The sequence below is a fragment of the Gopherus evgoodei genome, unplaced genomic scaffold (assembly GCF_007399415.2).
Source record: "Gopherus evgoodei ecotype Sinaloan lineage unplaced genomic scaffold, rGopEvg1_v1.p scaffold_47_arrow_ctg1, whole genome shotgun sequence".
NCBI lineage: Eukaryota > Metazoa > Chordata > Testudines > Testudinidae > Gopherus > Gopherus evgoodei.
The window spans coordinates 44,187-60,497 of NW_022060068.1; the positions used below are offsets into that span (position 1 = coordinate 44,187).

A 16,311-nucleotide genomic window follows, 5' to 3' on the forward strand; every position below is an offset into this window, starting at 1 on the left:
CTGGGAGGTAGCTTAGGGTGGGTTCGGGGGTTACTGGCTCCAGGTCCAGGGTGAGAAACAGATCCTGGCTGTTGGAGAAACCAATTTCTCCACTTCCTTGCTGTGAGCTATCTTCAACCTCCTCCTCATCATCTTCCTTGTCCCCAAAACCCACTTCTGTGTTGCGTCCTACTCCATTGATGGAGTCAAAGCACAGGGTTGGGGTACTGGTGGCTGCACCCCCTATGACGATGCGGTTCTGGCGGGACCCAACTGAGAGTGCCAGTTCAGGACTAATTGCTTAAACAGGGCAGTTACAGCCCAAAGCTGGGGTTTTTCCAACTCTAAGGCAAACCAAACCAGCCAGACAAAGAGGACTTTGGTCTCACCCCACTGGCTAACCACAAGTCACACAAGCAATTCCCTTAGACACTCCAGTTTCCCAGTATCACCACCAGTGCCACTCATCCTGGGGATGAATGGTTATGAAAACCAACACCCCAATAAAGGAAAAAGGTTCTCTTGATCCCAAAGAATCAAGCCCTAGAATCAGGTCAATATACAAATCAGATCTTACCCACAAATCACGCTGTTGCCAATCCTTTAGAATCTAAAATCTAAAGGTTTATTCACAAAAGGAAAAAGATACAGATGAGAGCTAGAACTGGTTAAATGGAATTAATTACATCCAGTAATGGCAAAGTTCTTAGTTCAGGCATGTAGCAGTGATGGAGTAAACTGCAGGTTCAAATCAAGCCTCTGGAGTACAGTACATCCACAGCCGGGATGGGTCATTCAGTCCTTTGTTCAGAGCTTCAGTTTGTAGCAAAGTCCCTCAAGAGGTAAGAAGCAGGACTGAAGACAAGATGGAGATGAGACATCAGCCTTTTATAGTTATTTCCAGGTGTAAGAACACCTCTTTGTCCTTACTGTGGAAAATTACGGCAACATGGAGTCTGGAGTCACATGGGCAAGTTCCTGCATACTTTGCTGAGTTACAAGGTATATCTGCCTTCTCTCAATGGGTCAATTGTGTAGCTGATGGTCCTTAATAGGCCATCAAGCAGGCTAGGCAGAGCTAACACCAACTTGTCTGGGGTGTCATCCAGAAGCACAGCACAAATTTGAAATACAGACAGTATAGAGCCAATACTCATAACTTCAACTACAAAATGACACATACATATAGACAGCATAATCATAACCAGCAACGCATAACCTGGTCTTAGACACCTTATATGACCCCCTTTACATAAGATTTGGTGCCACTACAGGACCTTGGTTGCAACCACGTTCTATATGGTCCCAGCTTATATCAATAACGTCACATCCCCTAGAATGGCATGCAGCTCATCATAGAAGAAGCATGTTTGGAGCTGTGACCCAGAGCGGTCGTTTGTCTCTCTCTGGTAGGCTTGCCTGAGCTCCTTAATTTTCATGCAGCATTGCCACGAGTTCCTGTTATAGCCTCTGTCCTTCATGCCCTTGGAGACTTTTTCAAATGTTTTGGCATTTAGCTTACTGGAACAGAGTTCAGCTAGCATGGATTCATCTCCCCATATAGCAATCAGATCCCATACCTCCTGTTCAGTCCATGCTGGAACTCTTTTGCGATTCTGGGACTCCATGGTCACCTCTGCTGATGAGTGCTGCATGGTCACCTGTGCTGATCAGCTCACTACGCTGGCCAAACAGGAAATTAAATTCAAAAGTTTGCAGGGCTTTTCCTGTCTACCTGGCCAGTGCATCTGAGTTAAGAGTGCTGTCCAGAGCGGTCACAATGGAGCACTCTGGGATAGCTCCCGGAGGCCAATATTGTCGAATTGCATCCACACTAACCCCAAATTCAACCCGGCAAGGCCGATTTCAGCGCTAATCCCCTCATCGAAGGTGGAGGAAAGAAATCAATTTAAAGAGCCCTTTAAGTCCAAAAAAAGGGCTTCGTCGTGTGGACGAGTCCAGGGTTAAATCGAGGTAATGCTCCTAAATTCGACCTAAAATCATTGTGTAGACCAGGCCTAGGAAAGGGTGACATCTCCTTCTTGCTTGAATGGGTAATCAAAAAGACACATTATCTCCTGGTAACTGATTTCTACTCCAAGTCCATAAAGCATACTTTCAATGTGAATACATTATTCCTTAACTATTATCCATACACACATCTTGCAATCATAGAATCATAGGACTGAAAGGGACCTCGAGAGGTCATCTAGTCCAGGCCCCTGCACTCAAAGCAAGACTAAAATATTATCTAGACCATTCCTGATAGGTGTTTGTCTAACCTGCTCTTTAAAATCTCCAATAATGGAGATTCCACAACCTCCTTGGGTAATTTATTCTAGTGCTTAACCACCCTGATAGTTAGGAAATTTTTCCTAAGGTCCAAACTAAACTGCCCTTGTACAATTTAAGCCCATTGCTTCTTGTCCTATCCTCAGAGGTTAAGAAAAACAATTCTTCTCCCTCCTCCTTTTAAGAACCTTTTACGTACTTGAAAACTGTTATGTCTCCCCTCAGTCTTCTCTTTTCCAGATTAAACAAACCCAATTTTTTCAATTTCCCTCGCAGGTCATGTTTTCTAGGCCTTTAATCATTTTTGTTGCTTTTCTCTGGACTTTTTCCAATTTGTCCACATCCTTCCTGAAATGTGGTGCCCAGAACTGGACACAATACCCCAATTAAGTAAATACTAATGGGAATTGTGTGATCATGGGAGACTTTAACTTCCCAGATATAGATTGGAGGACAAGTGCTAGTAATAATAATAGGGCTCAGATTTTCCTAGATGTGATAGCTGATGGATTCCTTCACCAAGTAGTTGCTGAACCAACAAGAGGGGATGCCATTTTAGATTTGGTTTTGGTGAGTAGTGAGGACCTCATAGAAGAAATGGTTGTAGGGGACAACCTTGGTTCGAGCAATCATGAGCTAATTCAGTTTAAACTAAATGGAGGGATAAACAAAATAGATCTGTGACTAGGGTTTTTGATTTCAAAAGGGCTAACTTTAAAGAATTAAGGAAATTAGTTAGGGAAGTGGATTGGACTGAAGAACTTGGGGGAACGAAAGGTGGAGGAAGCCTGGAATTACTTCAAGTCAAAGTTACAGAAACTATCAGAAGCCTGCATCCCAAGAAAGGGGAAAAAATTCATAGGCAGGAGTTGTAGACCAACCTGGATGAGCAAGCATCTCAGAGAGGTGACTAAGAAAAAGCAAAAAGCCTACACGGAATGGAAGATGGGTGTGATCTGCAAAGAAAGCTACCTTATTAAGGTCAGAACATGTGGGGATAAAGTTAGAAAGGCCAAAAGCCATGTAGAGTTGGACCTTGCAAAGGGAATTAAAACCAATAGTAAAAGGTTCTATAGCCATACAAATAAGAAGAAAACAAAGAAAGAAAGTGGGACCGCTAAACACTGAGGATGGAGTAGAGGTTAAGGATAATCTATGCATGGCCCAATATCTAAACAAATACTTTGCCTCAGTCTTTAATGAGGCTAATGAGGAGCTTAGGGATAATGATAGGATGACAAATAGGAAAGAGGATATAGAGACAGATATTACCACATCCGAGGTAGATGCCAAACTCGAACAGCTTAATGGGATGAAATCAGGGGGCCCAGATAATCTTCATCCAAGAATATTAACGGAACTGTCACATGAAATTGCAAGCCCATTAGCAAGAATTTTTAATGAATCTGTAAACTCAGGAGTGGTACAGTATGACTGGAGAATTACTAACATAGTTCCTATCATTAAGAAAGGGGGAAAATGTGATCCGGGTAACTACAGGCCTGTCAGTTTGGCATCTGTAGTATGCAAGGTCTTGGAAAAAAATTTGAAGGAAAAAGTAGTCAAGGACATTGAGATCAACGGTAATTGGGACAAATTACAACACGGTTTTACAAAAGGTAGATTGTGCTAAACCAACCTGATCTCCTTCTTTGAGAAGGTAACAGATTTTTTAGACAAAGGAAATGCAGTTGATCTAATTTACCTCGATTTCAGTAAGGCATTTGATCAGTTCCACATGGGGAATTATTAGCTAAATTGGAAAAGGTGGGGATCAATATGAAAATGGAAAGGTGGATAAGGAACTGGTTAAAGGGGAGACTAAAACGGGTCGTACTGAAAAGTGAATTGTCAGGCTGGAGGGACGTTACTAGTGGAGTTCCTCAGGGATCAGTTTTGGAACCAATCTTATTTAATCTTTTATTACTGACCTTGGCACAAAAAATGGGAATGTGCTAATAAAGTTTGCAGATGACACAAAGCTGGGAGGTATTGCCAATACAGAGAAGGACCGGGATTTCATACAGGAAGATCTGGATGACCTTGTAAACTGGAGTACCAGTAATAGGATGAAATTTAATAATGAAAATTGCAAGGTCATGCATTTAGGGATTAATAACAAGAACTATTGTTATAAGCTGGGGAGGCATCAGTTGGAAGTAACAGAGTTGAAGGACCTCGGAATATTGGTTAATCACAGGATGACTATGAGCCGCCAATGTCATATGGCCGTGAAAAAAGCTAATGTGGTCTTGAGATGCATCAGGTGAGGTATTTCCAGTAGAGATAAAGAGGTGAGATGCATCAGGTGAGGTATTTCCAGTAGAGATAAAGAGGTGTTAGTACCGTTATACAAGGCACTGGTGAGACCTCATCTGGAATACTGCGTGCAGTTCTGGTCTCCCATGTTTAAGAAGGATGAATTCAAACTGGAACAGATTCAGAGAAGTGCTACTAGGATGATCCGAGGAATGGAAAACCTGTCATATGAAAGGAGACTCAAAGAGCTTGGCTTGTTTAGCCTAGCCAAAAGAAGGCTGAGGGGAGATATGATTGTTCTCTATAAATATATCAGAGGAATAAATACCAGGGAAGGACAGGAATTATTTAGGCTCAGTACCAATGTGGACACAAGAACAAATGAATATAAACTGGCTATGAGGAAGTTTAGATTTGAAATTAGACGAAGGTTTCTAACCATTAGAGGAGTGAAGTTCTGGAACAGCCTTGCAAGGGGAGCAGTGGGGGCAAAAGACATATCTGGCTTCAAGACTAAGCTTGATAAGTTTATGGAGGGGATGGTATAATGGGATAGCCTAATTTTGGCAATTAATTCGTCTTTGACTGCTAGCGGTAAATATGCCCAATGGCTTGTGATGGGATGTTAGATGGAGTGGGATATGAGTTACTACAGAGAATTCTTTCCTGGGTGTCTGGCTGGTGAGTCTTGCCCACATGCTCAGAGTTTAGCTGATCGCCAGAAGCCTGGATTTTTTTTTGCCTTCCTCTGCAGCGTGGGGCACAGGTCACTTGCTGGAGGATTCTCTGCACCTTGAAGTTTTAAACCATGACTTGAGGACTTCAATGGCTCAGACACAGGTTTGATACAGGAGTGGGTGGGTGAGATTCTGTGGCCTCCATTGTGCAGGAGGTCAGACTTGATCATAATGGTCCCTCCTGACCTTAAAGTCTATGAGTCTATGAGAGTTGAGGTTTAATCAGCAAGGAGTAGAGCAGAAGAATTACTCCTCATGTCTTGTGTCAAGGTTTTTTTCCCACTTTGAATGTTAGAGTACAAAAGTGGGGACCTGCATGAACACTTCTAAGCTTAATTACTAGCTTAGATCTGGTACACTGCCACCAGCCAGAATTTAGTGTCTGGCACACTTTCTGTTCCCCAAAAACCTTCCCTGGGGAACACAGATCCAAACCCCTTGGATCTTAAAACAAGGAGGAATTAACAATCCGTCCTCCTTTCCCCCCATCAATCCCTGGTGAGTTCAGACCCAATCCCCTTGGATCTTAAAACAAGGAAAATCAATCAGATTCTTAAAAAGGAAGCTTTTAATTAAAGAAAGAAAAAAGTAAAAATTATCTCTGTAAAATCAGGATGGAAAATGCTTTACAGGGTACTCAGATTCATATAGACCAGAGGGACACCCAGCCCCCCACCCCCACAAGCCTTAGATTCAAAGGTACAGCAAAGAGAGGTAAAAATCCTTCCAGCAAAAAGAAACATTTACAAGTTGAGAAAACAAAAATAAGACTAATCCGCCTTGCTTGGCTATTACTTACAATTTTGAAACATGACAGACTGATTCAGAAAGATTTGGAGAGCCTGGGTGTGCGTCTGGTCCCTCTTAGTCCCAAGAGCGAACAACGAACAAAACAAAAAGCACAAACAAAGACTTTCCTCCACCAAGATTTGAAAGTATCTTGTCCCCCTATTGGTCCTCTGGTCAGGTGTCAGCCAGGTTTACTGAGCTTCTTAACCCTTTACAGGTAAAAGAGACATTAACCCTTAACCATCTGTTTATGACATGCCCCCCAAATCTCAGACAGTGTGGAACCACACTGGCGGTGATTTCTTCCTAGGACTTTGGAATAAACAGATTAATAAAACACATGCACCTTTACATATACTACTAATTATGTAAAACTACAAGACTTTTCACATTTTAAGGACAATTTTTAACCAGTTGATTCTGGGAAACTTTCACGGGAGAGTGCATCAGCTACTTTGTTAGAAGCTCCTGAAATGTGTTGAATTTCAAAATCAAAATCTTGGAGAGCTAAACTCCATCGAAGCAGTTTTTTGTTGTTTCTCTTGGCAGTATGAAGCCACTTTAGCGCAGCATGGTCGGTTTATAGCTGGACCCGCCGTTCCCAAACGTATGGGCATAGCTTTTTCAGGGCATACACAATGGCGTAGCATTCTTTTTCACTGATTGACCAGTGGCTTTCCCTCTCAGACAGTTTCTTGTGAGAAACACGACAGGATGGAAGTTTTGATCCGGTCCTTCCTGCATTAAAACTGCTCCTACACCACGCTCAGATGCATCTGTGGTTACTAGGAATGGCTTGTCAAAGTCTGGGGCCCTTAGCACAGGGTCAGACATGAGTGTCGCCTTAAGCTGGGTAAGGGCCGTCTAACACTCATTAGTCCACTTAACTGCATTTGGCTAGGTCTTTTTGGTCAGGTCTGTTAGTGGGGCAGCGATTTGGCTGTAGTGGGGTACAAAATCGCCTGTAATATCTGGCCAAGCCTAAGAAGGATTGGACCTGTTTCTTTGACTTTGGGACAGGCCACTTTTGGATAGCATCCACCTTGGCCTGTAGGGGGTTTATTGTTCCTTGACCCACCTGGTGTCCAAGGTAAGTCACTCTATTTTGGCCTATTTGACACTTTTTAGCCTTAACAGTTAGTGCTGCCTGCCTGATGCGCTCAAAGACTTTTTCCAGGTGTTCCAGGTATTCTGCCCATGAATCAGAAAAAATGGCCACATCATCGAGGTAGGCAACTGCATATTCGCCCAATCCTGCTAGACGACCATCTACAAGTCTTTGGAAGGTGGAGGGTGCATTTCGCAGCCCGAAAGGAAGCACATTAAATTCATACACCCCTGCATGGGTGATGAAGGCTGACCTTTCTTTGGTGGGTTCATTTAGCGGTACTTGCCAGTACCCCTTGGTTAAATCTAATGTAAAGATGAACTGGGCACGTCCCAATTTCTCCAATAGCTCATTGGTGCGTGGCATTGGATAGTTGTCGGGACGAGTTACAGCATTTAGCTTACGGTAGTCCACACAAAAGCGTATTTCCCCATCTGGTTTGGGTACTAGAACCACTGGAGATGCCCATGCACTGTTAGAGGGGCGGATTATACCCATCTGTAGCATGTTTTGGATCTCCCGTTCCATAGCAGCTTGGGCATGAGAAGACACCCGGTAGGGTGGGTTCTAATTGGGTGAGCATTACCTGTGTCAATGGAGTGGTATGCCCGTTCAGTCCGTCCTGGGGTGGCTGAGAAAAATGGGGCGAAGCTAGTGCACAGCTCCTTGACTGTTGCCGCTGCAGATGTTCCAAGGTTGTGGAGAGGTTCACCTCTTCCACGCCACTATCACTTTTTCCTTCGTAGTAGACACCTTCAGGCCACTCAGTGCCATCTCCTCCCTGGACTGTAAACTGACAAACCTTTACTTCTCTGGAATAAAAGGGCTTTAGAGAGTTAACATGGTACACTTTAGGCTTTAGGGTTGAGGTGGGGAACGCTATGAAATAGTTAACAGCTCCCAGGTGCTCTTGGACAGTGAATGGCCCTTCCCATGACGCTTCCATCTTACGGGCCTGTTGTGCCTTTAAGACCATAACCTGGTCTCCTACTTTGAAGGAACACTCTCTGGTATGTTTATCATACCAGGCCTTTTGCTCTTCCTGAGCATCCTTTAGGTTTTCTTTAGCAAGGGCTAAAGAGTGTTGGAGGGTGCTTTGTAGGTTGCTTACAAAGTCTAGAATGTTAGTTCCTGGAGAAGGCGTAAACCCTTCCCATTGCTGCTTCACCAACTGTAATGGCCCCTTAACCTCGTGACCATACACAAGTTCGAATGGTGAAAACCCTAAACTGGGATGTGGTACAGCCCTGTAGGCAAACAGCAAGTGCTGCAACACTAGGTCCCAACATTGGAGTGTTCATTTATGAATTTACGTATCATGGCCCCCAAAGTTCCATTAAACCTCTCCACCAGGCCATTTGGTGGTAAGGGTTGGCAACCAAGTGATTCATCCCATGAGCTTCCTACAGATTTTTCATGGTCCCTGCCAGGAAATTAGTTCCCAAATCTGTAAGGATGTCGGAGGGCCAACCTACCCTGGCTAAAATGTCTGCTAAGGCCTGGCACACAGTCTTAGCCCTGGTGTTGCTTAGAGCTACTGCTTCCGGCTATCGGGTATTAAAATCCATGAAAGTCAGTATGTACTGCTTTCCTCTGGGGGTCTTTTTTGGGAAAGGACCCAGAATATCCACAGCTACTCACTGAAATGGGACCTCAATTATGGGGAGTGGCTGGAGAGGAGCTTTGACCTGGTCTTGAGCCTTTCCCACTCTTTGGCACACCTCACAAGACCGGACATAATTAGCAACGTCCTTGCCCATCCCCTCCCAGTAGAAGGACTTTCCCAACCCGTCTCTGATTCTGTTCACCCCCGAATGGCCACTGGGATGATCATGGGCTAAGCTTAAAAGCTTTACCCGGTACTTAGTTGGAACTACCAACTGTTTTTGAGGATGCTAGTCTTCCTAGTGTCCACCAGAAAGAGTCTCCTTGTATAAAAGTCCTTATTCTACAACAAACCAGGATCAGTTAGAAGAGCTGAGAGGCAGTGGGGTGCTCCGTGCCGCTGCCCAAGCTTTCTGAAGGCTGTCATCTGCTTCCTGCTCAGCCTGGAACTGTTCCCTTGAGGCTGGAGACACCAGTTCCTCCTTAGACTGTGGACTTGGGCTTGGTCCCTCTGGAAGCGATGCAGGTGATGGGGTTGTTTTCGTTGATGGTGAACCGCTTTCCGCTGCTGTATTATGCGATATTTCAGGCTCTGGCTGAGCCTCTTGGGTAGGCTTGTCTGCTGCTTCTGCCAGTTCAGGCCCGCTGGTGCCCTCTGGCATTGGAGTTGGAGATGGGTTTGCAAGCGCTGGCGTCAGTGTTGGCAACGGTTCGGGTGCTAGTTGCTTTTCCAGTTCCGGTTCTGGGACTGGATGCACTATGGCTGTTGCAGTTGTTGGCAGGGGATCTGGGTCCACCACATCTGTCCGGGTCTTTGGTAATACAGATGGGACCCTTGTGGACGGCTCAGGAACAGGGATGGGTCTGGAAGCTTGCCTGGCTTGGCTGCGTGTAACCATCCCCACCCTCTTGGCCAGCTTCACCTGGTTGGCCAAGTCTTCCCCCAGTAGCATGGGGATGGGATAATTGTCATACACTGCAAAAGTCCACATTCCTGACCAGACTTTGTACTGGACAGGCAGTTCAGCTGTAGGCAAGTTTACAGATTTTGACATGAATGGGTGAACTGTCACTTGGGCCTCTGTGTTGATGAATTTGGGGTCCACTAAGAATTGGTGGATAGCTGACACTTGTGCCCCCGTGTCTCTCCACGCGATAACCTTCTTTCCACCCACTCTCAAGGTTTCCCTTCGCTCCGAGAGTATTTGAGAGGCATCTGGGCCTGGGGATCTTTGGTGTGATGGTGGTGTAATGAACTGTACTTGGTTGGGGTTCTTGGGGCAGTTGGCCTTTATATGTCCTAGCTCATTACATTTAAAACATCGCCCAGCTGACTGGTCACTGGGTCGAGGTGGATTGCTGAAGACTGGTGAGGTGGGACAATAGGGTGTCTGGGGCTTCCCTGGGGTGGTAGGTGGGGTCTTGGGTTGTCCTCAGTGATAGGGTTTATTTTCGGTTTGCCCCCTCTGATATTCGCTCCCCTTGCTAGTAGTTTTTTTCTTTTCTGCCACTTCCACCCATCTGGCTCCAATCTCCCCTGCCTTGGTTACAGTTTTGGGCTTCCCATCTAGGATGTACCTTTCTATTTCCTCAGGAACACCCTCTAAGAACTGTTCCATTTGCATTAAGAGGGACAGCTCTTCCAGAGAGTTAGCATTTGCTCCTGATATCCAGGCATCCCAATTCTTTCCAATGTGGTAGGCGTGTTGGGTAAATGACACGTCTGGTTTCCACCTTAGGGCTCTGAACTGCCGGCGGGCATGCTCAGGTATTACCCCCATTCTGATTCTGGCCTTGGTTTGAAAAAGATTATAATGTGTTCCTTAGGCATTTCAGCCCCCACCTCTGCTAAGGGTCCACTGAGCTGTGGCCTCAGCTCTAACATGTACTGGTCTGTAGGGATGCTGTACCCATGGCAGGTCCTTCCAAAATTTTCTAAGAAGGCCTCAGTATCATCACCTGCCTTGTAGGTGGGGAATTTTCTGGGATGGGAAACAGTACCTGGAGAAGGGCTGTTAGGGTTGGCTGGTACATCCGGCGTAACCTTTGCTAATTCCAGGGCCTGCTGGTGAGCCTCCCTCTGGAGCTCCAAAGCCCTCCGGTGGTTAGCCTCTTTGGCTTTTTCTTCTCTTTCTCTCATCTCCATCTCTTTTTCTTTCATCTCTGTCTCTTTCTGTTTCATCTCCATAGTTCTCCTGTGGTCAGCCTCTTTGGCTTTCTCTTCTGCGTCCAGCCTAGCCATTTCTAGTTTGTTAGTTGCTCCACTGGTACCCATTTTTCTGCTTTCTTGTGCTGGCCAAACCCCCCTCTGCAGCTCACTGAAAACTGGGATGTACTCCGCTCAAGGCTGCTTGGTTAACAGAGATTTTCTAACTAGCTATACCCGAGAGGTAGAAAGAAAGAAAACAATTCAACTTGTAAATTCCTTTTTGCTGTCTGCTTGCTCACAGCTTGAAGCCTCCTCTTAACAAAGACCCTTGTTAAAAAACTTAACACCTCTGCCCTCAGGCTGCTTTTCAAGCAGCTAGAAAGCAGAGAAAAAAAAATCCTACTGGCTTTTGGTTCCTAAAAAATCCCAAACCGCTGTTCATCATGTCAAGGTTTTTTTCCCACTTTGAACTTTGGAGTACAAAAGTGGGGATCTGCATGAACACTTCTAAGCTTAATTACTAGCTTAGATCTGGTACACTGCCACCAGCCAGAATTTAGCATCTGGCACACTTTCTGTTCCCCCAAAACCTTCCCTGGAGAAGACAGATCCAAACCCCTTGGATCTTAAAACAAGGAGAAATTAACCATCCCCCCTCTTTTCCCCCCAGACTTTCCCCTCCCTGGATTGCCTTGAGAAGCTTCACACCGATCCAAACTCCTTGGATCTTAAAACAAGGAGGAATTAACAATCCGCCCTCCTTTCCCCCCACCAATCCCTGGTGAGTTCAGACCCAATCCCCTTGGATCTTAAAACAAGGAAAATCAATCAGATTCTTAAAAAGGAAGCTTTTAATTAAAGAAAGAAAAAAGTAAAAATTATCTCTGTAAAATCAGGATGGAAAATGCTTTACAGGGTACTCAGATTCATATAGACCAGAGGGACACCCTGTCCCCTTCCAGCCTTAGATTCAAAGGTACAGCAAACAGAGGTAAAAATCCTTCCAGCAAAAAGAAACGTTTACAAGTTGAGAAAACAAAAATAAGACTAATCCGCCTTGCTTGGCTATTACTTACAATTTTGAAACATGACAGACTGATTCAGAAAGATTTGGAGAGCCTGGATGTACGTCTGGTCTCTCTTAGTCCCAAGAGCGAACAACGAACAAAACAAAAAGCACAAACAAAGACTTCCCTCCACCAAGATTTGAAAGTATCTTGTCCCCCTATTGGTCCTCTGGTCAGGTGTCAGCCAGGTTTACTGAGCTTCTTAACCCTTTACAGGTAAAAGAGACATTAACCCTTAACCATATGTTTATGACATCTTGCTTACAACACTCCTGCTAATACATCCCAGAATGAGTGCTTTTTTTTGCAACAGTGTTACACTGTTGACTCATACTTAGCTTGTGACCCACTATGACCCCTAGATCTCTTTCCGCAGTGCTCCTTCCTAGGCAGTAAGACTCATTTTGTATGTCTGCAACTGATTGTTCCTTCCTAAGTGATGTACTTTGCGTTTGTCCTTATTGAATTTCATCCTATTTACTCCAGTTTGTCTAGATCATTTTGAATTTTAATTCATTCTCAAAAGCACTTGCTATTCCTCCCATCTTGGTATTATCTGCAATGATGATGTTTTGACAGGTTATGAGCTTTTTGTAGATATCTTACATGATATTCTTTATGGACAGACAGCCTGTAAGACATGTTTGGTGTAATGAGTTTTTCAGGTCTGAAGTGAACTCTTTGCAAACAACAGGGGTCCCTTTGCCAAGGGGTCTCTGTGTCACATGGGGAATTCTTCCATTGAACAGTCTATCTATCTAAGAGCACAAATCTATGTACATTTACCAGGCCTCATTTTCAGCTTGTCCCACTCCTGCTACTCTTTCAGTGACTAAATGGATTTAAGAAAAAAATTGCACCAGTATGAAAGTTACACCCTTGAGGCACCTTTCCCCCTTGAGGGGCTAACTTGAGTTAGTATCACCATTTACATTGCTAATGAATAGCTTGATTAATAAAAAAATAAAGGAGGGTAATATAATGAATGCCAATCAACACAGGTTTATGGAAAATAGATTCTGTCAGTATTTTTATTTTTTACATCGACTTGGTTAAACTGTTGCAAAAGGCTATGTGGACTCTCTCTCTTATTTGGTTTAGCTTCAGCCAATTAGGAACAAATTTAAACTAAACCATAATAAGCTGCTCCCAAACACAAATAAGAGCATCCACAGAGCTATCAGCATCAAAAAACAAGAACCTCTTCAAGTGGTTTCTGCATGTTCCTACTCTTGATGATGCAGCTTGAAGAAGTGGAAGGGCTAAATGTAAATGTATACATTTCGAAACAAAGAATGTAGGCCATATTTACAAGATGGGGGACCCTATGCTGAGAAAAAGTAACTCTGAAAAAGATGTAGGGGTCATAGTGGATAATCAGCTGAACATGAGCTACCAGTGAGGAACTGTGGCCAAAAGGGCTAACCCAATCCTTAGATACATAAATGGGTATTTCGAGCTAAGTTCCCTGTAAATTGCACGGCCACGCAGCAGCCTGTTTAGGGTCCCCGCCCAGGGACCTGCCGCAGCCAGGGACCGCCCAGGGGAGGAGCGCTCCTTCCCCTTCCCTAGCTTAATCCAGCCCCCAACCTGCTGCGGCCAGGGTGGCCCGGACCTGCTGCAGCAATCATTCACTGGCCCCTACTCTGCTGAAGCCTGGACCTGCAGCGGCCAGGGTGGTGCAGCCTGGACTGGACCCAGCCATGGCCAGGGCAGCCCAGCCTAGACTCACCTGCAGCTGGAGCATCCTGTCCCGTCCTGGCCGGGACCTAGGCATGGCCCAGCCTACCATGGATCCAGGTGCAGCTGGAGCAGCCCGGCACAGCCCTAGAGACGGCCAGGGCGTCCCTCCCGCAGCCCGAACCCAGTCCCATCCTGGACCTGCTGCACCCCAAACCTGTTATCCCTGGCCCCACCCCAGAGCCTGCACCTCCAGCACCCAACCCTCTGTCCTAGCCCTGAGCTCCTCATCCTTGGCCCCACCCGAGCTTATATCCCCAGCCGGAGCCCTCAAACCCATGCACCCCAACCCTCTGCCCCAGCCCTAAGCCCCCTCCCACACTCCAAACCCCTTGGCCCCACCACATGAATTTTGTTATGTGCACCAATATGAAGGTGATGTGTCACACATCACCTCCATATTGGTGCATATAACAAAGTTCATTCCGCACATGGGTGGGAAAAGTTAGAGGGAATACTGATTTTGAGTAGGAGTAGAGAGATTATTTTACCTCTGTATTTGGCATTGGTGCAACTGCTGCTGGAATAGCATGTCTAGTTCTGGTGTCCACAATTCAATGAGGATGTTGATAAATTGGTAAGGGTTCAAAGAAGAGCCATGACAATAATTAAAGGAATAGAAAACATACTTTATAGTGACAGACTCAAGGAGCTCCATCTGTTTAGCTTAACAAAGAGAAGGTTAAGGGGTGACTTTATCATAGTCTATAAGTACCTGCATAGGGAACAAATATTTGATAGTAGCTCTTCAGTCTAGCAAATAAAATTATAATACGATAGCTGGATGTTGAAGCTAGACAAATTAGGACTGGAAATAAGGCATCCATTTTTAACAGTGAGGGTAATTAACAAGTGGAACAATTTAGCAATGATTCTATGGATTCTGCATCACTGGCAATTTTAAAATCAAGATTGGATTTTATTTTTTTTTTAATAAAAGACAGGCTACAGATCAAACAGGAATTAATTCAAAGTCCTATGGCCTGTCTTATACAGGAGATCAGAACAGATGATCTCAGTAGTCCCTTCTGGCCTTGTAATCTATGATTTGTGTTCTGTGTCAGCAACAACCTCACCAAGCGCAATGCACTGACCTGGTAATCCAACATGAGGAGAAGTGTGCACCGCACACTCACATCACCAGGCCTCTTCACCTGGAAGCCATCAGTCTCCTGGGTAGTGGGAGTTCTATGCCACTGCCAGAGGAGAAACAGAACAGGAAGAAGGTCAGTCCCAGTTTGCCCCTGTCTGACCTGGGAGATTGTGTGGTTGTGGATGTGTATATATAGTTTTCATGCAAAAATTATCATTAGTTCAACAGTAAGATTCTGAAATCACCCCCTCAGAACAGTATTGCCAGGTGTCCAGTTTTTGACCAGAATGCCTGGTCGAAAAGGGACCCGGGCAGCTCCAGTAAGCACCTCTGATGAGGCCGTTAAAATTCTGGTCAGCGGCACAGAGGGGCTAAGGCAGATTCCCTGCCTGTCCTGGCTCCATGCAGCTCCCGGAAGCAGCAGCATGTCCCTACGACTCCTAGGCGCAAGGGCAGCCAGTGAGATTCTGTACGCTACCCCTAGCGCTGGCTCTTCAGCTCCCATTGGCTGGGAACTGCAGCCAATGGGAGCTGCTGCGGAGGCTGTGTTTGTGGGCAAAGGCAGTGCACAGAGCCCCTGGCTGCTCCAATGCCTTGGAGCCACAGGGACATATTGGACACTTCCGGGAGCTGCCTGAGGTAAGCGTCACCGGAACCTGCACCCCAACCCTCTGCTGCAGCCCTGAGCCCCCTTCCTGCACCCAAACCCTTGCCCCAGCCCTGAGCCCCCTCCCACACTCAAAGTCCCTCCCAGAGCCTGCACCCCACACCCCCTCCCACACACCAACACTCTGCCCCAGCCTGAGACCCTTCCTGAACCCCAAACTCCTCATCTCCAGCCCCACACCAGAGCCCACACACTCCAGCCAAAACCCTCACCCTCCCACATCCCGCACCTCAACAGACTGCCCCAGCCCAGTGCCTCCTCCTACACTCCAAACCCTTCTGCTGCAACCCCCAACCGAGCCCCCTCCTGCACCCCAAATTCCTCATCCCTAGCCTCACCCTAGAGCCCACACCCCCAGCCAGAACTCTCACCCCCCTGCACTCCAACCCCCGGGCCCCAGTCCCGAGCCCCCTCACGCACCCTGAACCCCTCATTTCTGGTCCCTCCCCACAGCTCACACCCCCTGCCCCAGCCTGGTGAAAATGAGCAAGTGAGTGAGAGTGGGGGAGAGCAAACGATGGAGGAAGGGGGAATGGAGTGAGCAGGGGGCAAGGCCTCAGAGAAGGGGCAGGGCAGAGATGGGGCCTCAGGGAAGGGGCGGAGTATGGGCGGGGCAAGAGAGTTCAGATTTGTATGATTAGACATTTGGCAACCCTACCTCCAAAGTTAGAAAATTCCAGCTCTCTCCCTTGCGCATATGCCTTAAAATACAATCTCTCTTTATATCAAGGTATGTTATTTGTTGGATAATACAATATATACTGCAAACTGGAATTTTTTATACAACCTGTGATGGGATATATAAAGGGTGTATAAGGTGCCCCCA

The 16,311-nt window shown here is 45.9% G+C and overlaps 1 protein-coding gene across 5 annotated transcripts in view; it reads right to left on the bottom strand.

Annotated features, from left to right (window-relative positions):
- Positions 1-16,311, bottom strand: part of SMARCD3 (SWI/SNF related, matrix associated, actin dependent regulator of chromatin, subfamily d, member 3) — a 210,912-nt gene that overhangs the window by 15,985 nt on the left and 178,616 nt on the right. For all 5 annotated transcript variants that reach the window (XM_030546621.1, XM_030546623.1, XM_030546620.1 and 2 more), the window contains one exon: positions 14,820-14,921. In XM_030546621.1, coding sequence (XP_030402481.1) covers positions 14,820-14,921 — 102 coding nt within the window. The remainder of the gene's footprint in view (positions 1-14,819; positions 14,922-16,311) is intronic.